A 26,612-nucleotide genomic window follows, 5' to 3' on the forward strand; every position below is an offset into this window, starting at 1 on the left:
GCCCCGCCCATCCACCGCCTTTCCCTGACCGCCCTTCATCCCTCTATGGCCCCACCCCTTCCAGGTGGCCCCGCCTCCCCAGCCCTTCCAATATCCGGATAGCCCCGCCCATCCACAGCCTTTCCCTGACCGCCCTTCATCCCTCTATGGCCCCGTCCCCAGTCCTTCCAATATCCGGATAGCCCCGCCCATCCACAGCCTTTCCCTGACCGCTCTTCATCCCTCTATGGCCCCACCCCTTCCAGGTGGCCCCGCTTCCCCCAACCCCTCCAATATCCGGATAGCCCCGCCCATCCATAGCCTTTCCCTGACCGCCCTTCATCCCTCTATGGCCCCGCCCCCAGTCCTTCCAATATCCGGATAGCCCCGCCCATCCACAGCCTTTCCCTGACCGCTCTTCATCCCTCTATGGCCCCACCCCTTCCAGGTGGCCCCGCTTCCCCCAACCCCTCCAATATCCGGATAGCCCCGCCCATCCATAGCCTTTCCCTGACCGCCCTTCATCCCTCTATGGCTCCGCCCCCAGCCCTTCCAATATCCGGATAGCCCCGCCCATCCACAGCCTTTCCCTGACCGCCCCTCATCCCTCCATGGCCACGCCCCCTTCCAGGAGGCCCCGCCCCCCAGCCCTTCCAATTTCCACATAACCCCGCCCATCCACAGCCTTTCCCAGACCGCCCCTCATGCCTCTATGGTCACGCCCCCTTCCAAGAGGCCCCGCCCCCAGCCCTTCCAACTTCCTGATAGTCCCGCCCATTATCTTCATGGCCACGCCCCTTCCGGAGGCCCCGCCCCTCCAGGCCTCTCAAAACGTATCCGGTCCTACCGCCTTCGGCCCTCGTCCGCCCTCGTCCACCCTCTACCTGGCCCTCTCCCTCCGGCGGACTCCCCCGCCCCACCCAGCGGCCCATTGCTGGCGCTCTCCCCTCCCGACCGCGCTCTCGGCCGTCTCAGCATTCCCTACGTCCGCTCCTCTGCAGCCGACAGACCCGGCGGAGCCATGGGCCCCGAGCGTACGACACGCGCGCCGCCCCCCAGGCCCGCGCGGGCGGCCCCACTTGCCTCGCGCCGGCTCCGCGCGCCGCTGTCCTGGGCGCCACACCCGGAACCACTCGGCGCTCGACTGCGGCCCCAAATTCGCGCCACTGAATTCGCGCGCAGACTTCGGCGGGCGGGGGCGGGGCGGGGCCGAGGGGCGGGGCCCGGGCGTCGTCCGCGCCGCCGCCGCCGCAGGGAGGACGCTGGGAGTTGTAGTCTCCCCCTCGGGAGGCTGCCTGGAAAGGGGTGAAGTGGGGCGAGCCCTCCCGCAGAGCACGCTGGGAAACGGTCCCGAGCCTTCCCTCGCTCTCGTTGAGCGGGTGTGGCTGCGCGTCCGAGGAGTGACTGGCGGGGAAAGAGGGAGATTCGGTGGAAACCGCTGCGCGAGGAACGGCGGGAAGAGAGGCGGGAGGCCGCGCGGGGCATCCCGGGAGCGAGGGCCGGGCTGGGCCTCAGCGCGGGGCATTGTGGGAGGTGGACGCCGCTCCGGGGCGGGTAGGTGAGTGGGGAGGGGCGGGAAGGGTGCACATCTGGGGGAGGGGAGAGGCACAGCTGGGTGGGACAGCAGGGATGGGAGGGGCCGCGGCGGTCAGGGTTGGGAGGGGTTGGGGAGGCGGGAGCCGGCTGAGTGGGACTGCACGAGGAGGGAGGCGCAGCTGGACGGGGGTGGGGGGAGCATCTGGGGTGATGAAGCCCGTCTGAGGACCAGGGGCCATGTCTAGGGCGAGAACGCACATCTGAGAAAGATGACAGCTGTAGATGGCAGGAGGGGGCCACAGCTGAACTGGGCGGCGCGTCTGGGCAGGAGGGGACCACAGAAGAATGTTGGTGACACTTCTGAGAATTGGCCACAAGTGAATGGGGCACACTATCTATAAGTGAAGGGTCCATACGGGATGTGGGGAGGACGTCTGGGTATGGGAGCATCTCTGGGAAGCAGGGGCCACAGCTGGATGTGGCGACCTATAGGGGTCACATCTGGGGGAGGGAAAAGAGCTGCATATTGGAGACACATCTGAGGAGGAGGGAGCCACAGGTGCATGAAGAATATGACTGGGGGTGAGGGGTCCATGACTGGATGTAGGGAGCACCTATGGATATAGAGCATCTTTAGAGGGAGGCACAGCTGGATACGGGTTACAGCCAAGTGTACAGACGTAGAAGGAGGAGTTCCAGATGAATGGCGGCCCTAGAGGTTACTGCCAACTGTAGGAAACACATCTGGAGGGGGAGGAGGTCTTAGCTGAAAGTTGGGAACACGTTTGAGGAAGTGTCCACAACTGAGCTTAAGGGTCATATTTTGAGAGAGGGACCCCCCACTGTATTTAGGGGGTCACATCTATGGAAGAGGGGACCAGAGTTGGAATTAGGGATCAGGATATCAGGCTCCAACTATCCCAGGAATAATGCAGGGGGTGGGAGCAGGCCAAAGATGGGGTGGTAGCACATATCTAGTGATTAACCAGGTGCATCCCACCCCAGGCCCCACTTGCATAAAGACACCAGCACCAAAGAGGCAGGCCGAGAGTGGAGAAAGTGCTATACCCTCGGTTGGAGATGGGTCTGATATCCACGTGTCCCCCACTACTTCCACTCAGGCGCCCCAGGATGGAGCCCCCACCCGGCACGGCGGCGGGGCAGGAGGAGCAGGAGCTGCGGGAGCGGGCCTTCTTCTCGTGGGCCGAGTTCAGCCGCTTCTTCGATGCGTGGTGCCAGCAGCGGCTGGCGCTGTTCTTCGTCAAGAGCTCCATGCACCTGGCACGCTGCCGCTGGGCCAGCGCGCCCCCGCTCTACACGCTCATCGACGTGCTCAAGTACAGCTACGTGCGGCTGGTGTGCAAGGACGTGCGCGCGCCCAGCCGGCCCGCCGTGGGGTGCGTGAGCCCAGCCGCCGCCCTGCTGGGTGCTGGGGAGTGGGGGGGCGGGGAGCAAGGGGGAGGGGGAAGCAGAGAGCCCTCATCCAGAAACTGGGAGGGAGGGATGCAGACTAAAGCAGCTAGATAACACCTTGCAGAGAGGCAGAGAGAATCAACGAGGGAGCCTTACTGAGAGAGAGACAGGGCCAGGGAGCTGGAGGGACAAAGGCACACACACAGTGAGTGACGGGGTGGGCTCCACTTTCAGACTTTAATAGAGATCCGTAGAGAGGCAGAGAGTGGGATAGACACACATACCCAAGACTGAAAAAAAAAAAAAAAAGAGGGAAAATTCAGAAACAGGGAGACACGGAGCCAGAGACACCTGACAGAGCCAGAAAATCAGGTGAGCGCCAGGTTTTGGAGACTTACAAAGAGATCAGAGATAGAGACTGAGCTGCAGAGAAAGCCACAGGACAAAGAGAAAAAGATCCGTTCAGTAAATAGAGGGCCAGGTCCCATGCTGGGGGCTGGGGATATTTCACAGGCGGCCAGGGGTGGGGGTGGGGGTGTCCTTGAGAAAGACACAAACTCCCTCCGCTTCTGGAACTTTCAGACTGGATAGGAAGACTGATGTTATATGAACAAGCTCACAGATAGTTCCCTCCAACCGTAATGATACAATGAGGGGCAAGTAAGGCATCCAAAACAGAGCTAAGAGACACACCCAGGTGGCCAGTGGTGTTTAAATGGACCCCAATTTTAAACCAGGAACATTCCCCATACAACACTGGGTTTCCAACTTCCCTTGGAGCAGGCTGAGGCCACGTTCCCCGTGTGGCAGTCGGCCGCCACATTTAGACCACACATTGGCACTCAGGTTTGCCCCAGACCCCGCTGCTCTCTGCCACCTCATCCTTAGCACTGCCACTTCCTTGTTTTGCCTGCCTGGCCCCCTTACGTGCCTGAGTTTGAGACCCTTGGTTGGGGAGCCACAGAGGAGAGCGAAGTGCTTAAGAAACACAGACTCTGCCTTCAGGCTGCTTGAGATGCGCTCCACCACTTCCTGGGTGGGTGGCTTTGGGCAACAGACCTCACATCTCCAAGCCTCAGTTTTCTCTTCTCTGACGTGGGGCTGTTGCAAGTTTACCGTGAGACCATGCACGGAAAGGTGCTTACCTGATGCCTGGGACACGGGGTGGCTGGGCAAATGGCAGCTGTGGCAGGAGTCAAGAGCACAGGCTCAGGAGCCAGCAGCCTGGGTGCAGACCACGGCTCCACTGCCGATTATCCGGTGACACTGAGCATGTGACTTCACCTTTCTGAGCCTCAGTTTCCTCACTTGGAAAATGGGAGAAGCGATAGTACCTATCTCACAGGTTTTGTGAGGATGAAATGAACTCATCCACGCAAATCATTCAGAAGAGCGTCCAGCACAGAGTGAGCTCTCTCTTAACAGTGACTCTCCCCCGTAGTTATTTAAACATTTGTGGTGAGCTTACTATTCTTGGCAGTTTACTCACTGCTTATTCTAGAAACAGAGACTTGGAGATCTGGAAGCAGAACAGCGTCAAACACACATCATCCCAGAGAAATCGAGAACGTTAGAGCTTGCAAAAAGCTTGGGCCCGATCTGGAATCTCTCTGTATTAACAGGACCTGATTCAAAGTTGAGCAACTGCTGTGTGCATGCTCTTCACTGGGCGTTTGGAACCCAGAGACGGTCTCTGCCATTGAGCTGCTCAGAACCTAATAGAGGAGACAAAGACAGAAAAAAAAAAAAAAATGGAAATAGTGGCCCACGATAGTGAGAGAGAGGTTGAGGAGGATAAGAGAGGAGCGGTCAGCTCCATCTGAGAGCTTACAGGGTGGTTCTGGAAGGCTTCCTGGAAGAGCTGACCAGTGAGCGGAACCTTGAAGGATTTTGTTTATGTATCTGTGTATGTACAGTACGGGACTTAACAGATATGTGGCACTAGCTATGTGCAGGCAATGTCCCAAATACTCTGCAAATATCAGGGAGCCAGGGGGCAGGAGGGCCGAGGCTGGGGATTGACAGGCTGTGGAGGGGACGAGCACAGTGCCCTGGGCTCGGGCCTGGTGACTGGGGAGACCGTGGGATGGTCCAGGAGTGGGGGTGGTTGGTGGGCTGGTTCAGGGATGATGACTTGGGGCCCATCACTTCTGAGCCCCTCTGTCTCCCCAGCTGCTCAGGCAGGGCCTTGCCGGTGTCATAGCCCAGGGACAGCCCATGGCCAGGGTCCTAAGCGGGAGTGTAGTGTGTGAGCAAAGGCGGGAGATGTGGCTGCCGTGGTGGCAAGGTCTGGACCTGCAGGGCTGGGTCCAGGGGCTGGGACTTTATCCTGGGGGTACTGGGGAGCCCCGGGAGGGCTCTGAGCAGGGTCAGCTCTGGGTGTAGGAAGGTCCCTCTGGGGCCGAGTCAGGGATGGACTGGAGGAGAGAGGCAAGAGGCCAGGGAGGAGGCTGCGACCGAGGGTCCGGAGAACACACATACAGGCTTTCTTCTCAGCTACTCCTTCCCCCATTCCCGAGGTTGCACAGTGACCTCCTCCCGGTCACCATCGCTGCATCTTCCCCTCTCCAGCTCCAGTTTCTCTTCCACTCCATCTCCTGAGCCTCTTTCTCAGCATGTCCATCTCTAGAACAGGATTACTCAACCTTTCCCAATACACAGCAGCCTTTGAAAACACAAAAACCTTGAGAATCTGAAAGATAAGAAGAACTATGTGAGTGGAGTGCAAAATAAATCAAAGCGATGGTACTACTTTTTTTTTTTTTTTTTTGGTGAGAAAGATTGGCCCTGAGCTAACATCTGTTGCAAATCTCCCTCTTTTTGCTTGAGGAAGATTGGCCCTGAGTTAACATCTCTTCCAGTCTTCCTCTATTTTGTATGTGGGACGCCACCACAGCGTGGCCAATGAGTTGTGTATAGCTGCCAAAGCAGAGCACCAAACTTAACCACTATGCCACCAGGCCAGCTCCAAAGCAATGGTACTTTTAGAAGAGAAAAGATGTTTTGAAAATAACAGCTGCTTTTTTATTAACTGTTTACTGTGCACCAGTCCCTTCATGACCACTTAACATCATTTAATCCTCCTATTTAGTTCTCTCAACAAATCTGTGAGGTCAGTATTATCATTAGCCCCAATTTCCAGATGAGAAAACTGAGACACAGAGAGGTTAAAGGACTTCCCCAAGGTAATACAGCTACTAAGAGGGAAAACCAAGAATTGAACCCACACAGGTTGATCACAGAGCCCATGCTTTTAATTACCATCCTGTCTCCTCCTTCTTGTCTTCCTCCTGTCTCTCTCTCTTTCCCTCTCCTTCCCCTCACCTTTATTTCATTCATGGATTATTAATATGAGAGCTGAATGGGCCTGCACCCTAGAGATTTTTTTGGTCCTGGGTGCCATGCTGTTTGTCCATTCATCCAAGAGGTTTGTTTCGAGCACCTTCTGTGTGCAGGGTGAATGTGTTCTAGATGCTGGGGTTTCAGTGGGGGAGCACCCCATTCAGTGAGGAGCATACATTACAGATGGGCATCCATCAAATCATCACCCCAATGTGAGGAGATCTGCCCTAGCCTGGGGATAGCCAGGGAAGGCTTCCCGGAGGAGGTGACACTGGCTCTGGGTTGTGAAGGATGAGTAGGAGTTCACTAGGTGAGAAGGGAGAAGGATGTTTCACGAAGAAGGAAAGAACTTATAGTAGGTTGGTGACAGTGGGAATGGAAAAGCGTGGATGCTTTGGAGAATTGAGAAGGCATGATGAGCAGGACTTGGCAATGGGTGGTTTTGACGGTGTGAGTGGTGTTCCTGGGGGCCTGCAGAACATACAAGGGGGATTCAGTCATTCATATGTGTCATATATTTACAGGACACCTCCTAAGGGCCAGGGGCTGTTCTGGGTGCTGGGGATACAGCAGTAAGCAAAACAGACAAAAATTCCCCGCCCACGTGGAGTTCACATTTAGAGGCGGGTGGCATTTTTTCCCCCAGCTAGGTGGAGACAAATTACAAAAATGGGGTGTTGAGGCCGCAATAGATGGTTATGTGAGATCCTGGGACCCCACAGAGAGGGTGGGCTATTCTCTGGCAAGATGGACGGCTTCGCAGAAGAAGTGACCTCCCCTGAGTGGGGGCTCGTGCTAGGGGCTGAAACACCCAATTAAATGAAGGCAGACCAGAGAGTTCCACAAAAGCCTCTGGGCTCTTCCAGGGAGATGCGTTGGGTGGAACCCCGTGAACTTGCCATGTTGGTGGATCAAAAATGGCTGCGTGTTGGTAATCTCTTTTAGTTCCACCCGATACCACCGAGGTGGCTGTATGTTGGTATTTTATTTATGATGGTTTGTACGCTTACGATTTTGCTAAATTTGCATTATTTTTGTTGCTTTAAATAAGGCAAAAAGTCTCAAACTCTTTATGTAGACTTTTAAAATCCGGCAGCCTCCTGGGTTTTACTTTACCTCTTGCATGGGGGAGAAAAGTATTTTTTGGGGTGTGCTGTTGGCATTTAGTTCTTGGGATCTAAACTACGTGCCAGGCCCTGGACAGTCTCTCAGAAGGGGCCGCAAACTAGGAGGCCCTTGGGCCAGATCTAACCTGCAGCCCATGTTTGTCAATAAAGTTTTATTGCAACACAGCCACGTCCATTCCTTGTCCTATCATCTATGGCTGTGTTCACAATACAGGAACAGAATATATCCACTTGCTGGCCCTGTGCAGAGAGAGTTTGCCAATCTCGGCTCTGTAAACATAAAACCTCCCAGCAAAAATGCTGATATCAGCCTCCCCCGCCCCTGCCCCGTGGAGAAACACGGAACCCCCTTTCAGAAAGCATGTCAATTTCAATATTATTATCAGGGAAATACACTCTGATGTTCCCCCCATATTCTCGTTCATTTTTCACAGTGCTGGATGTAGCTCTCTAAGTTGATTTAGGTGGTGGGCTGTGCTCCACAGTTTGAGAACCACTGATCTAGACAGACTAAGAGAGTGTTCACTGAAGCGCTGTGGGTGGGAAGGGAGAAGTGGAGACAACAGAACAGTTGGCAGAATCATGGAGTGGAATATTAGGCAGCAGATAAAAGGAATGAAACAGAGAAGTCTTGAAAAGCTGATGAGTGAAACAGCAAATGGCAAACGGATATACAGAGTGTGATGCTTGTACTGTGTTAGCTTCCTGTTGCTGCTGTAACAAATTACTACAAACCTAATGGCTTAAAACAACACAAACGTATTATCTTACAGCTCTGACAGTCAGAAGTCCAACACGGGTCTCACTGGGCTAAAATCAAGGTGTCTGCAGGGCTGTGTTCCTTCTGGAGGCTCCAGGGAACAAACTATTTCCTTGCCTCTTCCAGCTTCTAGAAGCCACCCACATTCCTTGGCTTGCAGCCTCTTTCTCCATCTTCAAAGCCGGCAGCGTGCGTCTTTCACTCTCTGTCTCTGATTCCCTCTTCCCCATGTAAGGACCCCTGATTGCACTGGGCCCACCTGGAGACTCCAGCATCCTCTCATCACAAGATCCTTAATTTAATCATATCTACAAAGTCCCTTTTGCCCCTTACGGCAACATTTGCACAGCTCCAGCAGCTAGGGTGTGACATCTTTGGGAAGAGGGGAGCGTTATTCCGCCCACCATATGCTAGAAAACAAAAGTTTCCTAAGTCAGCTTTTAAAAAAATGCAACCACATTCAGAAAAGTGCACACATCATACGTGTGCAACTTGATGAATTTTCCCAAAATAAAATGCACATGTAACCAGCACGCAGAACGAGACACAGAAGATGTCCAGTGCCAGGAAGCTGCCATGTGCCCCCCACAGAATTAGCCACTCTAGGGTAACCACTGTCCAGTCTCTGGACAGCAGAGGTCAGCTCTGTCCTGTGGTTGAACTTCCTACAAAGGGGAATCGTGTGGTGGGTCCTCTTTTGCGTCTGGCCTCCTTCGCACAGCAGGTTTGTGAGATCCATCCCCGTTGTCGGGGATGGTGATGGTTTGTTCATTCTTGTTGTTGATTGGTATCTTATTTTAGGAATGTGTCACAACTTATTCTCCTCCTCTGTGGCTGGATATTTGGGTTGTTTCACGTGTTTGGCTGATGCGAATGGTGCTGCCGTGAATATCCTAGTACACACCCTCTGGGGCCCACGGGCAGGCGTTTATCTGGAGTGAGATTGCTGTTCACAGTGGAAGCACGTGATCAGCTCTAGTAGATACTGCCACGCCGTTTTCCAAAAGTGATTGTACCATTTCACACTCCCGTCGATGATGGATGAGAGTTCCAGTTGCTCCACGTCCTCAGCAACACTCAATGTTATCAGTCTCTCTTTTTGGTCATCCTGGTCGGGTAGCAGCATTTTCTTAGGGTTTTAATTTGTACTCTCTTTGTTTTGTTTTGTTTTGTTTTTTGAGGAAGATTAGCCCTGAGCTAACATCCACTGCTAATCCTCCTCTTTTTGCTGAGGAAGATTGGCCCTGAGCTACCATCCATGCCCATCTTCGTCTACTATATATATGGGACGCCTGCCACAGCATGGCTTAAAAAGCAATGCATAGGTCCACACCTGTGATCTGAACCGGTGAACCCCGGGCCACCAAAGCGGAGCATGTGAACTTAACTGCTATGCCACTGGACTGGCCCCCCTTTTTTTTTAAGGTATGCTTTTTTTTGGTGAGGAAGATTGGCCCTGAGCTAACATCTGTTGCCAGTCTTCCTCTTTTTTTTTTCCCTCCCCAAGCCCCAGTACATAGTTGTATATCCTAGTTGTGAGTCCTTCTGGTTCTTCTGTGTGGGATGCTGCCACAGCATGGCTTGAGGAGTGGTGCTAGGTCCACACCCAGGATCCGAACCGGCAAACCCCAAGCCACTGAAGCAGAGCATGTGAACTTAACCACTCCGCCTCGGGGCTGCCCCTTAATTTGTATTCTCTTGATGACTAATGAGTTTGAGCACTTTTCCTTGTATGCAAAGTTTTAAAACACAGAACCCTACCTTCCATTGTTTATGGGTGCAGAAAAACCTATGCAGGAGTGCTGAATACTCAGTTTGGGTGCTAGCTACCTTTGGGGACAAAGGCACGGAGGGGAATTTGCTGGGGCAGGGCTCACAGAGGGCCTCAACTTGTGACATCAGAAGTGGATACAGGAGTATCTGAAATGTTTTGTTCTTAAAATTGTTTGCAGTAAATATAATACAACATTCATTCACTTTTGACGGAGCGGGGGGTAGCATGTCCAGAATGACAGCAAACACATAGCATTCACCATATTCTGGACGCTGCTTTTAAGTGCTTTCCATATATCAACTCTTTGAATCCTCTTCAACAACCCTGTGAGAACAGTATTATGATTATCACCTCCCTTTTACGCTGTGAGGAAACTGAGGCACAGAGACCTTAAGTGACTCTCCCAAGGTCACACAGCTGGCTTATCCTTCAGGCCCTCTCCTCTCCTCTACGCTTGAAACAATTCTTAATTTTCTAAAAGTAATCATCAAAAGGAGAGAGAAGGAAGCAGAGGGCAGCAGGGTGGTGTGACGGGGGCCCTGGTGCTTCCTCCCGCAGGCCCCCCCAGCCCGGCTGCCCGGCCTTCATCATCGTCAAGCTGAGCCCGCTGCGGGACCGCCTGGTGGTGACGGAGTGCCAGCTGACCCACTCGCACCCGGCGTGTCCACTCGAGTTCGCCTACTACTTCCGGCCGGGCCACCTGCTGGCCAACGCCTGCCTGCCGGTGCGCACGACCAACAAGATCTCCAAGCAGTTCGTGGCCCCCGCCGACGTGCGCCGCCTGCTGTCCTACTGCAAGGGCCGCGACCACGGGGTCCTGGACGCCCTGCACGTGCTCGAGGGGCTCTTCCGCACCGACCCCGAGGCCAAGGTGGGGGCTGGGGAGAGGCAGGCGGGTGGGGGGGCACCCGCAAGACTCGCGTGGGGGTCATTTATTCATTCGTGCATCCGCCCCACTCAGCATCCATTCACCCCTGGCCTTCCTTCCTCCGTGCGTTCACTCAGGAAGTCCTGATGGAGGCGTTGGGGTGGGGGGGTGCAGCCTGCGAGACCCACGCGGCCCTGCGCTCAGAGAGCGGGCAGGCCTGGTGCAGAGAGTCCCCGAGAACCTCCTGTGCTCGTGCAAATGCCCTGTGGTCCCGCGCTGCCCGCTACCGCAGCCCCCGGCCACGCGTGGATGCACAAACGATAAGCGTGTCGTTTGATGAGTGTGCACAAAGTGAAAACACCCCCGAAACCCCCCCTCCACTTCCAGATCAAGAATGAGAAGGGAGGGTCCTCCCGTCCATAAGGCTGCTGGGGTGAGCAGCCGGGTAAAGGAGGATGGGTGAGGGCTGGACAGGGGCAGTTGGGAGGGTGCTGTTTTAGTTTGAGTGGTCTGGGGAGGCCACTCTGAGGAAGTGATGGTGAAGTAGAGGGGACAGAATGGAGGGAGGGGACCCCCATTCTGCCTTCACAGGGAAGCGAATGTAAGGCAGAGGGAACAGACAATGCAAAGGCTCAGAGGCTGCAGCAGCCTCCATGTGTTGGAGGAACAGCCAGAATGCTGCCTCTGTGAGGGATCTTTCTGCTGCTCTGATCCAACTTCAGGGCCGGAGTGGAGAAGGAAGGGAGGGAGGGGTGAAGGGAGGGAGGGAGGAAGGGAGGAAGGAAGAAAATAAATTGATTTCTATGCTTTTTTCTCATGCATAGAAGAGGTCCAACTCAGGTGCAGATAAGGCGTGAACCCACTGTCCAGAATCAGGTCCAGAGCACTCTCCCCATCTCCATCTCCATCTCATGCCCGGGGACCAGCCCTCTTTCAAGCCACCCACCCAAACACAGGCCTCTGTCCACACGTAATATTGATAATAATTTTAGCTAACGTTTATCAAGCCCTCACTCTGGGCCAGGAACTACCCTAAGTGCTTTAGCTCTTATGATTTATATAAATCTCAGCAGAGCACCATGAGGAAGGAGTCCCCCATTCTCACCTCCATTTTACAGACAAGGAAACTGAAGCACAGAAAGGTCAAGTAACTGGCCCGGGGACACACAGCTGCTTAATGACAGAGCTGGACTCCAGAGCCACAGAGTCTGGGCCCAGGGCCCTGGTCTTCACTGCTCTGCTCTTCCCCAGTTTGGAGATGAGGCTCTGGCCCCTCCCCGTCAGTTCTAGGCTCTGGAGGGTTGAGCGCCCCACCCCGCTCAGCTTGCTGCTCTGTAAAATGGGAGTGCACACACATGCACCCCCCTGGTCCTTGCTGTGCTGTTCCCTGTTATCCAGTGCCCCCCCCCGGGAGCACCCCAAGTAGGGTTACCTCTGTGAGAAGCTGCCCATCGTAAAGGAAAGCCTTCAGTGTCAAGGGAGTGGCTGTGTAATTCTGGTTTGGAGGCTGTAATGAAATCTAACTTAAACTGAGGCTGGCTCCCAGGTCTGCACTTTGGCCACCTGAATACTTTTTTTTTTTTTTTTGCTTGAGGAAGACTGGCCCTGAGCTAACATCTGTGCCCATCTTCCTCTATTTTGTATGGGGGACACCACCACAGCATGGCTGATGAGCAGTGCATAGGTCCATACCCGGGATCCGAAGTTACGAACCCCGGGCCGCCGAAGAGCACACCAAACTTGACTGCTGCATCACCGGCTGACCCTTGACCACCTAAGAAATGAGAAAGAAGTTCTAGGAAACCAAGAGACAGACCAGTGAGAGGGTTACTCCTTTTAAAAAATATTTCTTTTTTTTTTTTTTTTGAGGAAGATTAGCCCTGAGCTAACATCTGCTGCCAGTCCTCCTCAAAAATGATCATTGCCTGCGCTGTCCAGTATGCCAGCCCCAGGGCCCATGTCGCTATCGAGCGCTTGAAATGTGGCTAGTATGAAGGAGGAACTGAATTTTTAATTCAATTTCATTAATTGACATTTAAGCAGCCCCATGTGGCTTCTAGATTGACCGGCACAGCTCTATACGTACACAGATAAATTTGCATGTGTTCATTTTTAACCTTATTTCCCCTTACCCCTCCCCCGGCAAGGTAACCTATGCTGCACACTTTTTTGCATCTTGCCTTATATGTTGGGGTGTGCCAAGTGTCAGCGTCTTTCCTTCTTCCTCTGGGGCCGGTCAAATCCCCCTGAGAAAACCCCGACCTGGCTGGCGAGTAGAGAGGCCAGGCTGCCAGGTTTGGGGAGCCACGTCGGCGGGGGGAGGGCTAGGGAGCTGGCATTCGGTCAGCGAGATGCACCGGACCCGCCTCCCCATCAGATGGGTCCGATGCCCCCAGGGCCGGCACACCTTTCTGCTTTGCCCTCTCCGTGGAATAAACCGCCAGACGCCTGGGGGCGACGGGACTCATGAGCTTGTGAGACCTACTTCTTAAGCAGCCCTCCGCTTTCTTTTAACCTCCCCACACGGCCCGGTGCTGCCACTTCTTTTTGGGGTCCTCAGCATTTCCCAATTGCTGGCTTAGGAATCCTGTGTGGTTTTTTTGTTTGTTTGTTTTTTGAGGGGTAGTGGTCAGCTTGTCCATCTGCTTTCCAGCTTCCGAGGTCTGCGTCCTGTTGTCTCCCTTCCTATTGCCTCTGTATTTAAAAAAAAAAAACAAAAATGAACCCTTCTCTATAGATATACTTGAGGTTCGGGAAAGACTGAAATTAGTGGGATGTGTTCAGTCGATCGCCTTTACTTGGAAGTTTCACCTGGCGTTTTTGGCTTAAAAGATATATATATATATATATTTTTTTTTTTTTTTCCTTTAAGGCACCCAAATTTAAGTGGCTTTCTTTTCTTTCTTTCTTTCTTTCTTTTTTTTTTGGTGAAGAAGATTGGCCCTGAGCTAACATTTGTTGCCAATCTTTCTCTTTTTTTTTTTTTAAAGATTTTATTTTTTTCCTTTTTCTCCCCAAAGCCCCCCGGTACATAGTTGTATATTCTTCACTGTGGGTCCTTCTAGTTGTGGCATGTGGGACGCTGCCTCAGTGTGGTTTGGTGAGCAGTGCCATGTCCGTGCCCAGGATTCGAACCAACAAAACACTGGGCCGCCTGCAGCGGAGCACACGAACTTAACCACTCGGCCATGGGGCCAGCCCCTCTCTTTTTTTTTCTTCCCCAAAGCCCCAGTACGTAGTTGTATATCCTAGTTGTAGCTCATTCTAGTTCTATGCAGGACACCACCTCAGCATGGCTTGATGAGGGGTGTGGAGGTCCACGCCCAGGATCCCAAACAGTGAACCCTGGGCCACTTAAGTGGAACATTCTAACTTAACCACTATGCCACCAGGCCAGCCCCTTAAGAGATATATTGAAAGAGTTGTGTATTATTAATATTTAAGATAATAAAGAATTCTTTTTTCTCATCCCAAGACTAGGTTAAGCAACAACCAGATATTATTCTCTCTGCTTCCAGCAGTCTCCTGAAGGAGGGATTGTTTTGAAAAGCTGAATGCTTGGGAACCCCTGAGTTGAGGTAGCTCACTTGGTCTTGGAAGGGAATCTGACAAGAAGAGTGTAGCCAAAAGCCATAGCCACAGTTTATGGACAAGACTGAGTGACTGCTTCAATCAGGGAGGTGTTAAGACCTTTTATAATCTGCCCTGAGGCAGTGATGAAGGGCTGATGTGTCCAATCACGTCTCTATTACCTCATTTGTGTCAGGCTCCACAGTAACCTGTAAGCAAGCTGGCTCTTGGGGCAGAGATGGACCTTGCCCAGAAATTTTACAGCCTTCTCTTACATGGATTCTTTGCCTTATGAGAAAGGGGAACATTGATCTGAGAGTGCTACTTATGGATTTTTTTTTTTTTTTTTTTTTTGGCTGAGTAAAATTCACCCTCAGCTAACATCTGTGCCAATCGTCCTCTGCTTTGTATGCAGGTCACCACCATACCATGACTGACGAGTGGTGTAGGTCCATGCCCGGGATCCAAATCCACAAACCCAGGCCGCCGAAGTGGAGCGTGCTGAACTTAACCACTACACCACAGGGTTGTCCCCTGAGAGGGCTATTTTTAGGAATATGAAGTGGTGAACTGGCACAATCTCAGCCCAAGACAATTTGGCATTATCTGTCAAAATGTCCAGAGCCCTCACCCTTTGACTCCTTCTCCCACTGCTGGGAATTTATCCCGTAGAGGTGGTGGCACAGGTGCGGAATGACTTATGCACAAGGCTAGACACGGCACCACTTGGCACACCATGCTGTGGCAGGCGTCCCACATATAAAGTAGAGGAAGATGGGCACGGATGTTAGCTCAGGGCCAGTCTTCCTCAGCAAAAAGAGGAGGATTGGCGGCAGATGTTAGCTCAGGGCTACTCTTCCTCAAAAAAAAAGTTCACATACTCATCTTCGGCAGCCCAGGGTTCGCCGGTTCGGATCTTGGGCGTGGACCTAGCACTACTCATCAGGCCACGCTGAGACAGTGTCCCACATAGAAGAAGTAAAGTAACCTGCAACTAGGATATACAACTATGCACTGGGGCTTTAGGGAGAAAACAAAACAAAAAAAAGGGCTCTGGAGCCAAAGGAAAAAAAAAGGAAAAAAGCAAAAAATCTTCCCAGATAGCATCATCTTTAGAAAAAGAAAAACAGCATTTAAAAAAAAAAAAGGACCGGGTCTGTGTCGGTCAGGATGGCCTGGGGTTTGCCATAGTAACGACCAGCCCTCCGATCCCAGTGGCTTACCTCATTGAAGCTGACTTCTTGCTCACCGTCCTTACCCACCGTATGTTGTTGGGGGAAGCACCGCTCATCCGAGCCACTCAGGGACCCGGGAAGATGGGAGGTGCATCCCAGGATAATTATCGCATCTGTCAGGAAGAGCTGTTACAGCTTCTGGCCGTGAGTGACACGCCAGGTCAGGTTCTTTGCACCTGCACATCGTTGGCCGAAGCGAGTCGTATGACCCTGCCTGACTGCAGGGGGCAGAGAGGCGCAGTCTTGCCCGGTGCCCAGCACTGAGGAGAGCCATGATTCCCTGGTGCACAGCAAAGGATGACCGCAGGCTTGGAGGGGGCTGTTTCACCGAGGTCTGCCCGCGCCCTGCCCGGATCGGGGGCTTGTGTTTCTCCTGCTCTGTGGTCACACGGGCCTCTCGCAGCTCAGTCGCAACCTCTCTATCGCTTCCTGGCTCCCAGAGAGGATCTTCTCTGTGCCACCTAGCCTCTTTTTACATCAGACGAGCCATTTTTGAGATGATAGAGTAAAACTAGAACTTGGTTTTATTTATATCGTCATACGCGAAAAGCTTTATAGACATTCTAGTTGTGAACCAGTTACTTAACTTCTCTGAGCCTTAGTTTGTTCATCTGTAGAATGGAGATAATAGTAGATACTAGCTCATAGGGTAGTTAGGGTTTCTGTGAGAGGATCAGATGTGTGTGTAAAGAACAGTGCCCAGGGGCCGGCCCGGTGGTGTAGTGGTTAAGTTCACACCCTCCGCTTTGACGGCCTGGGGTTTGCAGGTTCAGATCCTGGGTGTGGACCTACACACCGCTCATCAAGCCATGCTGTGGCGGCGTCCCACATACAAAATAGAGGAAGATTGGCACGGATGTTAGCTCAGGGCCAATCTTCCTCCCCCCCAAAAAAAAAAAACAATGCCCAGAAAGTAGGAAGGCTTATGTGTTTTAGCTACTTAGGTGTTATTTTTATTCCTTCAGTGTTTTCTTCAGGGCCGTCTGGAGAATAGTGTCGTTCTGAACACGTGAAAAGGAGGCTGTGTGCTCACATATAGGAAGGGATGTGGGTGGGGAGTGTTAAGTGGTGTGGTTTCTGATGCTCACACTGCGCAGTCTGCCATCTGTGGGCGACGCATCCTGGTGCCACCAATTTATGTGTCTGAGATGACACCTGCGCTCATTCAGGTCCTCAGATCTGCTCTCAGGGCTGCACCATCTCCCGTGTGAGCCAGGAGCCTCTCAGTCAGCCCTGTGCAGTCTTTTTGTGAAGGCCGTGGGGCACGGTGGTCTGCAGCACAGACCCTGGGTCCAAGCTGCCTGAGGTCAAATCCTAGCTCTGCCCCTTACTACCTGTGTGACTCTGGGCAAGCGACTGAACCTCTCTGTGCCTTGGTTTCCCCATCTGAAAAATGAGGATGATGATAATAGTACCTGCCACACAGGATTGTCATGAGGATTGAAAGAGTTAACGCCTTGGCACTGTGCCTGGCACAGAGACACTGCTTCCTGGGTGAGGTTAGTTCTCCTCAGCACTTTACAGGCCTGAAATCATCTTGTGTATATTTATTCATCTCTGGTTTGCAGGCTGTCTCTGCCCACTCTAGAGTGTGTCTTACTGGCCCTCGTCAATGCCTGAACCAGAACTTGGCACATCAGATTTGTTCAGTAAATATTTGATAGATTTTTGTTGTCAGGGCCATTGAGTTGATTCCGACTCCTAGTGACGCTGCCTACAGCAGAGTGGAGCCCGGCCGGGTCTTTCTGCACCACCGTCTCCCCTTCCGGCGCTCTATCAGACAGTGCTCCGCTGCCATTCGTGGGGTTTTCAGGGCCAATTTTTTCAGAAGTGGGTGGCCAGGTCCTTCTTCCTAGTCTGTCTAGCCTGGAAGCTCTGCTGAAACCTGTCACCATGGGGGACCCTGCTGGTATTTGAAATCATAGCTTTAAGCATCACAGCCACATGCAGCCACCACCGTGTGACACCCACAGATGGGTGGTGTGGTCCCCTGACCGGGAAACAAACTCAGACCTCAGTGGTGAGAGTGTCAAGTTTTAACCACTAGACCACCAGGGCTGACTATCTGGTAGATAAATTCACTCACCTATGTATCCCCATCTTCATCAAATGTCACCACACCCCTTAAGTGTCACCCATCCATCTCCCCCTCACTCCTTGCTTTTTTTTCCAACCATTCTTAATGACCTAGGCTTGGATCCCAGCCCCACTATTTGTCAGCTCCATGGCCTTGGGCAAGTCACTCCCCTGGTGTAGTCGGGGTCCCTAAGACCACCCTCAGGTTCAATGAGGACTCACAGAACTCAGAAAAATGTTTATACTGATAGCTGCAGTTTATTACAGTGGAAGGATACAGATGAGAATCAGCAAGGGGAAGGGGTGCAGGGGGCAGAGTCCAGGAGAGACCAGGTGGGCATCCAGTTCTCTCTCCCAGTGGGGTTGTACGGACAGCACTTAATTCTCCCAGCAGGGGTGTGTGACAACAAGCTTGGGGTACTGTCCACCAGGGAAGCACACCTGTGCCTCGGTGTCCAGGGTTTTTATTGGGATTCCGTTATGTAGACATGGCTGACTGCCTGTGTGGCTGACCTTAGTCCAGCCCCTCTGGAGGTCAAGCTGATGCTGAGTGACCCAAGGCCCACTTAAATCACATTGTTAGCATAGACTATCAGGTATGGCCCAGGGTCCCAGGTAAAACAAGTCACTCTTATCATGCAGGCCATGCCAACGGCTTAGAGGCTATCTCCTGGGAGCCAGGCAAGAGCCAGTCCTTTCTTTGGAATGTGCATGGTTTGGACAACCCAGACCTGCTGAATTAATCCTTTACTGCACACCTGGAATCTTTCAGCCTCAGTTTCCATATCTGCCTTATAGGGAAAATAATGGTTCTCTCTCAGCAATGACCCTCACTCAGCCAGAGGGCCCCACACCAACCTCAGTATCAGCCTTTCTCTTTAGCATGCCCCCCACACTCAGGTAATAAGAATAATACCAACAGCTGATGCTCAATAAACACTGACTTCATGCCAGGCATTGTTCTACATGTTTCATGTAGATTAACCCATTTAATCCTCATAGCGACTTTACAGTTATGCTCCCCATCTTTGCAGATGGGAACAGCTGAGGCACAGAGAAGTTCACACACTTTCCCTAAGTCACACAGCTGGTGTGTAAATTCACACAGCTAGTAACTTGAAGAACCTGGATTTGGATCCCTGCAGTCTGGCTCCAGGGACCAGGAACTTTAACTGTCTAACCGTTGGGTGGGCCTTCCAGCTGAAAGCAACACTGGTTGTGCTGTTGCTCACGCAGATTTGGCCAGTCCAACAGGGCGGGACTTGGGCCTGCCTCAGTCAGTCCCTTCTCTCTCCTCAAGGCCTAGCACAGTGCCAGGTACACAATAGGTGCTCAATAAATGCTGTTTAATGAACAAATAGCTATGCAAGAAAAGCTTGTGTGCCCTCTTTAGAAAGTACTGACTTGAAAAGCCTCAAAATGAGTTTATTTTGGAATAGCCGAAAGAATCACAATTCGGGATGCGATGCTATGGCAAACCACAGGCAAATCCAGAGAACAAAGGAGGAGAGCTGCTTTTATAGAGAAAAAGGGGGAGCAGGAGGGGCTGCTCTAAAGGGAAGTCCACTGGGGAAAAGTGACAGTTCAGGGCCACAACAGCTTCTCATTGGCTGAGCTGTGGGTTTCTCATTGGCTGAGCTGTGGTGTTTCTCATTGGCTGAGCTGTGGTGTTTCTCATTGGCTGAGCATCGGGGTTTCTCATTGGCTGAGCTGTGGCATTTCTCATTGGCTGAGCTGTGGGGTTTCTCATTGGCTGAGCTGCAGCATTTCTTATTGGCTGAGCTGCGGTGTTTCTCATTGGCTAAGCTGTGGTGTTTCTCACTGGCTGAGCTGTGGCATTTCTCATTGGCTGAGCTGTGGCATTTCTTATTGGCTGAGCTGTGGCATTTCTTATTGGCTGAGCTGCGGCATTTCTCATTGGCTGAGCTGTGGAGTTTCTCATTGGCTGAGCTGTGGTGTTTCTCATTGGCTGGACTGTTGCCAGTTGGGGAGAGAAATCTTCCTTCAGTAGTAAAGTAGTTTTACCTCCTGGCCAAGATGCAAGCTCTGTCTCTTCCTGTGTGGTGTAACTGATGATGTGTGATAGGGCCTGAGAGCTCCCCCTACAGGCCTTCCCAAATCAAATTTAGTAAGGGTTTCCTGTATTAATTTCCACAAAAGAAAACCCAAGATCAGAAATCTGAGTTGAATCTTCAGAAATGGAAGTCAGGGGGCCGGCTCCATGGCTGAATGGTTAAGTTCACATGCTCCACTTTGGCAGCCAGGGGTTCACCGGTTCTGATCCTGGGTGCAGACCTGCACAGCACTCATCAAGCCATGCTATGGCAGCATCCCACATAGAAGAGCCAGAAGGACCTACAGTTAGGATACACAACTATGCACTGGGGCTTTGGGGGGAAAAATAATGGAAGATTGGCAACAGATGTTAGCTCAGGGCCACTCTTCCTTAAAAAAAAAAAAGAAGAAGAATGGAAGTCAGCTTCTTATTAGTCAAGTACATACTCGCCAGCTCTGGAAAAGTCTCAAGGCAAATACATTTTGCTATATTTGCTTTTCTCTTATTCCTGACTCCCAAGGAGAAAAAGATAAGAACTTAATTAATACTATGGAAACAGGTAATTTTTTTTAACCCATTATACCTATTATGGCTTTTATCTTTATGTTAGTTTCTAGACCAGTGCTAGAACTTTCTGTGATGACGGAAATGTCCTATATCTGTGCCACTAGCCTCGTGTGGCAATGGAGCACTTGAAATATGACAAGTGTGACTGAGGAACTGAATTTTTATATATTTTAAAATCTTAATTTAAATTTAACTAGCTACATATGGCTAGTGACTACAGTATCAGACAGAGCAGTTCTAGATGGAAACATCTGCTGAGATAAATCATAAAGTAATAGTAAGTGTGAAAATTAATAATGGTTGAAAACAATTATGGTGGTGTAGTAACTAATTCAGCAGTAAGCTTGATAGGCTTTTAAAATAAAATTTATTGAATTCCAACACTATTTAAGATGCTGAATGTATGATTTCAGGGGTAGGAAAGCAGTTTCCTTCTTTTCTTTGGAATCTATTAGACTTTTTTTTTTCCTTGAAAGCTGAGAACTACGCAGTGCTTTTTAACTGGTCTTGTAGGATGAGGTCACATTCTGGCAGAACGGTTTGTGGAGAGATCTGTGCTTAAAATGTTTTCAAATCCTGGTTCTGCAGCTGCGAGTCAGCTCTGACAGGGACTGGCTGTAGGAGCCCTGACTGTCTGCCTGGTGGAGGGGGCCTTAGCTCATAGCCACTCATCTCCCTGCCCTGCTAAAGTGGCTTCTGTGCCATAATAATGAGACTGCAGTGGCTGAGGCCACTGGACCAGAGGGGTGGAAAATGAGGTCCAAGGGCCTCATCACCCAGCCCACAGCGAGGGGTGAGCTCCTGGTTTTACCTGAAGTGTGATGGGAAGTCCTGGGAAAGGTTTCCAAGCAGAGGAGGGAGCGATTTGATTGGAGTTTTGCAAATGGCCTCTGGAGGCCATGCAGGGGACAGACAGGGAGCTCAGGTGGAGACAGGGAGCCCAATGAGGAGGCAGCTACGATAAACCAAGTGGGAGATGGTGGTGGCTCCAAGCAGGACGGTGGCCGTGGGGATGGGGAGAAGTCATCAGGTCCTGGACTCATTCTGAAGGTCGCTTTTAGGACGCAGGGATGGACTGCACGTGGAGAGTGAAGAGAGACGCCAGGACCCAGCCCAGAGTGTCTGGGCTGGAGCAATGGAGTGGATGGTGGAGCCATTGATGGAGATGGTGCCGACCGAGGAGGGGCAGGTTGGGGAAAGCGAGAATCAAGTGTGGCTTCCTGCCGCTAGTCTCAGGGGACACATGAGCCGTCCAAGGGGGGCCTGTTGCTGCAGAGGCAGCTCGGTAGGTGGGTCTGGAGGCTGGAGATACAGAACTGGGAGTTATGAGCTTAGAGATGAGGAAGACCGTGTGGCTGAATGAGATCACCTTGGCAGAGCCTAGAGGTAGGAAAGAGGAGAGGAGAGGGCCGGGTCGGGCTCTGCGGCCCGGCAACATTCAGACGCGGAGCAGAAGAGGAGGGGCAAGCAAAGGAGACTGCAGACGAGACGCTGGGAGGAAGGAGGAAAGCCAGGAGTTTTTAGGGGGACAGAAGCCAAGAGAGACCTGTGTTCCGGAAAGGAGGCAGGGTCACTGAGCTGAATGCTGCGGGGAGCTCAAGTAAGACAGTAATAATAAGTGCGTATTCGATACCTACCAGGCGTCATTCCAAGCTTTGGATACAAATGATCTCATTTTAGCCTCACCACGACCCTATTAAACAGATTTATTACCCCCATTTTTGCAGACAAAGAAAGTGAGGCTCAGCAAGGGGAAGTCGCTTGCCCGGGGTCCCACAGCTAGTAAGAGGCAAAGCCAGGATTCAAAACTAGACTCTTTCCAGAACTTCCACTCCAGACATGTGGCCAGTGGATATCGCGCCCACTAGCGCCTTCATTCAGTCACTTATTCAGGCTGTATGGAGCTATTGCCCCAGGCCAGGTGCCATTCACAGCATCAGGGATGCAAAACATCCCTGACCTTGTGGGGCATACATCTTAGGGAGGGTAAACAGGCAATCAGGAAATCAGCAAATAAAGACATGATATGCTTCAGGGGCTAAGTGCCATGACCCCCAGCACCTAGAAAGAGCTGGGCTGTTTGTTTAGATGGGATGCCCAGGGAAGCCCTTCGTGAGGACGTGGTTTTTGAGCTGGCATGATAATTATAGTAATAACGATCATTTTGACAGCACTTACTATTTGTTGAATGAGGATGGTTGAATGACTGTAATATTATTTGTGCCAGGCTATGTTCTAAATGCTTCAAGTCATTTCGTCCATCCCATCACAGAGATACTCTCACCATCATTTTACAAAGGAGATGGAGGTCAGGGAAGTTGCCAGAAGCCACACAGCCGGGAAGTGGGGACTCCAGGGCCTCAGCCCAAGCAGTGGGGCCCCAGACGCTATGCTGAACCTGACTCTCCGTGCATAAAGGAATAAATTTTCAGTTCCTAGAAGGGGAAACAGGGAGGTTAAGGAGGAAACTGAGGCACACAGAGATTAAGTCACAAGGTTAGGAAGTGGCGGGGCCTAGACTCAAACCTGGGCAATCTGGCGCCACGGTCTGTGAGCTTTGCTACCAGCCCGGTGGCTCTCAGCCTTGAGCAGGAGTGGGGATCCCCTGGAGGGCTTGTCAAAACAGATCGCTGGGCCCCGCCCCCAGAGTTTCTGACTCAGCAGGTCGGGGGTGGGCCTGAGAATATGCATTTCTGTCAAGGTCGCAGCAGGTGATGCTGATGCTGCTGGTCCGGGGCCCACACTTTGAGAACTCTTGCCCCAGACTGCCTCTCAGCCCGTGCAGGCATCAATACCCACTTCCCAGTAGGTAAAGTCAGGCTCAGAAAGCCTGTCTGGTGTGCAAAACTCACATCAGCTATTTAGATGGTAATGCCCAGATCTCAAACCAAGGCCATGCGCCTCCGCCTCCGGAGCCCGCGTTTTTAACCATTCCCCTGCACTGCCTCCTGCCGTTCAAAAGAATCAACGCTTGCACGCACGAATGGATGGCTTCCACTTTCTCCAGAGGGGGAAACCGAGGTCAGGGAGCAGGGCGAGGTGACCCCGGCGTCCCCTGACCTCCTTCCCCGCCTGCCTCCCCCGCCCGCAGGTGAAGCTCGTGTTCGTGGAGGACCAGGCGGTGGTGGAGACCGTGTTCTTCCTGACGTCGCGCACGCGGGCGCTGCTGCGGCGCTTCCCGCGCATGCTCCTGGTGGACCGGCTGCCGGGGCTGCAGGGCGCGCTCGACCTGCTGGCCGTGCTGTGCGTGGACGGCGCGGGCCGCGCGCGCCAGGCCGCCTGCTGCGTGGCGCGCCCGGGGACGCCGAGCCTGCTGCGCTTCGCGCTGGCCTCGCTGCTGCAGAGCGCGCCCGACGTCAAGGGCCGCGTGCGCTGCCTCACCGCCGGGCCCGAGGTGGCGGCGCAGCTGCCCGCCGTGCGCCAGCTGCTGCCGGGGGCGCGCGTGCAGATCTGCCGCGCGCAGGGCCTCGAGACGCTCTTCAGCAAGGCGCAGGAGCTGGGCGGCGCCGGCCGCGAGGACCCGGGCCTGTGGCCGCGCCTGTGCCGCCTGGCCGGCGCGTCGTCACCCGCCGCCTACGCCGAGGCGCTGGCCGAGCTGCGCGCCCACGGCCCGGCCGCCTTCGTCGACTACTTCGAGCGCAACTGGGCACCGCGCCGCGACATGTGGGTGCGCTTCCGCGCCTTCGAGGCGGCCCGCGACCTGGACGCGTGCGCCCTGGTGCGGGGCCACCGCCGGCGTCTGCTGCGCCGCCTCAGCCCCTCGCGCAGCGTGGCGCAATGCCTTCGCGACCTGGTGGCCATGCAGTGGGCCGACGCGGCCGGGGAGGCGGCGCCCGATGGCCTAGACGGTGGGGGTCTTTGGCTGGAAGGCGAGCCGGGAAGGGGAGCCCAGGTGGAGAACGAGAGGGTGAAGGGCCTGGAGAGCGGGGACTGGGCAGGGGCCCCGAAAGAAGGAAACATTTGGAGAGGAGCACAGTTGGAGAAAGAGTGGGTCAGAGGACTGGAAACCAGAGACCGGGGAGGGGCTCAGTTAGAGAGTGAGAAGGGGAGAGGATTGCAAATTCGAGATTGGAGAGGGGTCCAGTCGGAGAACCGGAAGGTGAGGGGACTGGAAGGGAGTGTCTGGAGAGGGTCCCACTTGGAGAAGGAGCACTTGTTGGGGCCAGAGATCAGAGACTGGAGGGGGGCCCCACTGGAGGGTGAGAAAGATTGGGGTCTGGAAGGTTACGTCTGGAGGGGTGCCCATTTGGAGGACCAGGGGCTCAGGGGACTGGAAGGGTACACCTGGAGGATGGCCCAGTTGGAGGATCAAAGGATTAGGGTGCTAGAGACCACGGAGCAGAGGGGCACCCAGTGTGATTATGAGATGGCCAGAAGTCTTGATGGGAACACCTGGAGGGAGGGCCAGTTGCACGATGAAAGGGCGAGTGGACTGAGAACCAGAGACTGGAAGGGGCTTCCTTTGGAAACAGAGACGGGAAGGGGGCTGGAGGTGCGAAACTGGAAGGGGGTCCATTTGGAGAAGCCGCTGGAATTGGTCCCTGAGAACGGAGACCAAAGGGGGCCCCAGTGGGGAGATGAGGGGCAGAGAGGGCCAGAGATCCGAGAAGAGAGAGGAGTGAGGTTGGGGGTCAAAAGAAGAAAGGACTTGGAGGATGTAGTTCTGGTCCAGCTGGGGGACACAAGGGTGACAGGCCTGGAGAATGGGGATGGAGGGGGAGCCCAGTCTGGGGGCCCCAGGAGCCGAGGAGGGCAAGGGATGGAGTGTGGGGACACGGGAGGGAGGTGTCTGGGGCTGGGGAATGGCGTCACGTGCGGCCCCGCCGTGAAGACTGTGTTTGAGGGTGATGTCGAATGGGCGGTGACAAGGAGAGTGTACCTGACGGCGGGGGAGAGCCTGCAGGAAGGAGGCGAAGGAGAAGGCCCGCGGGAACCAAAGAGGCCTCGCTGCCCCTCGGGAGAGGAGGACATGGACTGGGAGCCGCTGGCCAAGTTCCGGGCAGCTTGCGGGCCAGAGCTGGCAGACTTGGTGGCCGAGGAGCTGGCCTTTGCCAGGCAGCACGGGACGCGGGGTTTCCACTGGACTGGAGCTGGCTTTGCCCTTAAGGATGGCACCTCGGACTTCTTCCTGGACGGGGCGCTCACGCGCTGCAGCTGCTCCATCCACGCGGCCCGACGTCTGCCCTGCCGCCACCTCTTCGCCGCGCGACTCCTCACCGGGGCAGCCTTATTCCACATGGACCTGCTCAGGGATTGCTGGGGCAGAGCCCCAGAGCCCTGACTCTTCCCACCCCGCTGCCCGCCACCCTGCACTGGGAGGGCGGGAGGGCATTCTTCGATCCCAAAGATAACAGGGCTGAGGCCAAGGAGGCCACCCCAGTCCCTCCGGCCACCTCCTGGCTCATCCAGGGACCTCATCTTGGCAGTTTGCCTGTCTGGGTCCGAGGGGAAGCCGACACTGTGCTCTCTGAGGTCCGGGAGCCACAAGTGTGGAAGATGGTGGTGGCCAGGGTGGATTCTGAGGGCTTCCCTCCGTGGTGGAAGTGTGTGATGAGAGGTGTAGACAGGGTCAGGCCAGGGCGGAAGGAGGAAAGGGACCAAGCTGGGGGAGGGGAGGACAGCAGGCTACGGGGAGAGCCTGGCAGGAGAAGGCTGGTCAGTCCAGGGAGTGCAGGGGGTGAAGGGAATAAAGCAGCGGAGAAAGAGAGGAGACAAATAAAGGAGAGGGAGGGAGAAAAGACCGTAGCGGAGGAGAGAGGATGGGAGAAGCGGCAGAGAAATGGAGAAGAATGCAGACAAGCAGAGGGAGGCAGGAGAGGAGAGAGAAGAAAGGAAGGAGAAGGACAAAGGGGAGGTAGGGGAGATGGGCAGAGAAGGAAGGAGACGCGGGTGCTTTTGCTATTTCTCCAAAGCCTGCAGGCCTGGGTCCCCTTCGCCTTCTGGTTGGTCTTCCCCGGAGGAGAGAATAAGGGCGTGCTGGGAGTCTGGGGGGATGGGCTGGAGGGTCTCCACTAGGGGAGGGGAACCGTTTGGACTACTGTGCTTCACGATTGGAATAAAACAGTATTATTTTGGTTTCCATGCTGAGTTCTTGGCTTCTGGGAGAGGGTGGGATGCCCAGACCCAGAGGGAAGTTGAGATGCTCCAGCATTCCTTCCTTCTTTCTCTGAGCAAGGCCTGCTGAGGCTGGATGCAATGAAGGGGTCAAAGATGAATCCATCTCCATGGCAGCTCGGGCCTCATTCTCCCTCACCTGGACCAGGATGCCATGGGGGCAACTTGCCGCTATCCATGGATTCCACCCTCAGA

The 26,612-nt window shown here is 53.6% G+C and overlaps 2 protein-coding genes across 5 annotated transcripts in view; one reads left to right on the top strand and one right to left on the bottom strand.

Moving 5' to 3' along the window:
* The window catches only part of LIG1 (DNA ligase 1), a 49,422-nt gene extending 47,942 nt beyond the window's left edge, over positions 1-1,480 (bottom strand). For 3 of the 4 annotated variants that reach the window (XR_011543848.1, XR_011543847.1, XM_070633107.1), the window contains exon 1: positions 1,063-1,475. Coding sequence is in view for 2 of the 4 variants with exons in the window: in XM_070633107.1 (XP_070489208.1) it covers positions 1,063-1,464 (402 nt within the window). In the remaining 2 variants the exon portion in view is untranslated. Of the gene's footprint in view, positions 1-1,062 lie in introns of all 4 variants that reach the window. The other variant, XM_070633108.1, reaches the window with a different exon arrangement.
* Positions 1,405-26,382, top strand: ZSWIM9 (zinc finger SWIM-type containing 9). Its single transcript, XM_070633114.1, has 4 exons — positions 1,405-1,533; positions 2,637-2,912; positions 10,490-10,802; positions 23,395-26,382. The coding sequence occupies exons 2-4, from the start codon at positions 2,647-2,649 to the stop codon at positions 25,582-25,584; spliced, it is 2,769 nt and encodes a 922-aa protein (XP_070489215.1). The 5' UTR covers positions 1,405-1,533; positions 2,637-2,646; the 3' UTR covers positions 25,585-26,382.
* Positions 26,383-26,612: the final 230 nt, after the last annotated feature.

Source organism: Equus przewalskii, chromosome 9 (genome assembly GCF_037783145.1).
Source record: "Equus przewalskii isolate Varuska chromosome 9, EquPr2, whole genome shotgun sequence".
Classification (NCBI taxonomy): Eukaryota; Metazoa; Chordata; class Mammalia; order Perissodactyla; family Equidae; genus Equus; species Equus przewalskii.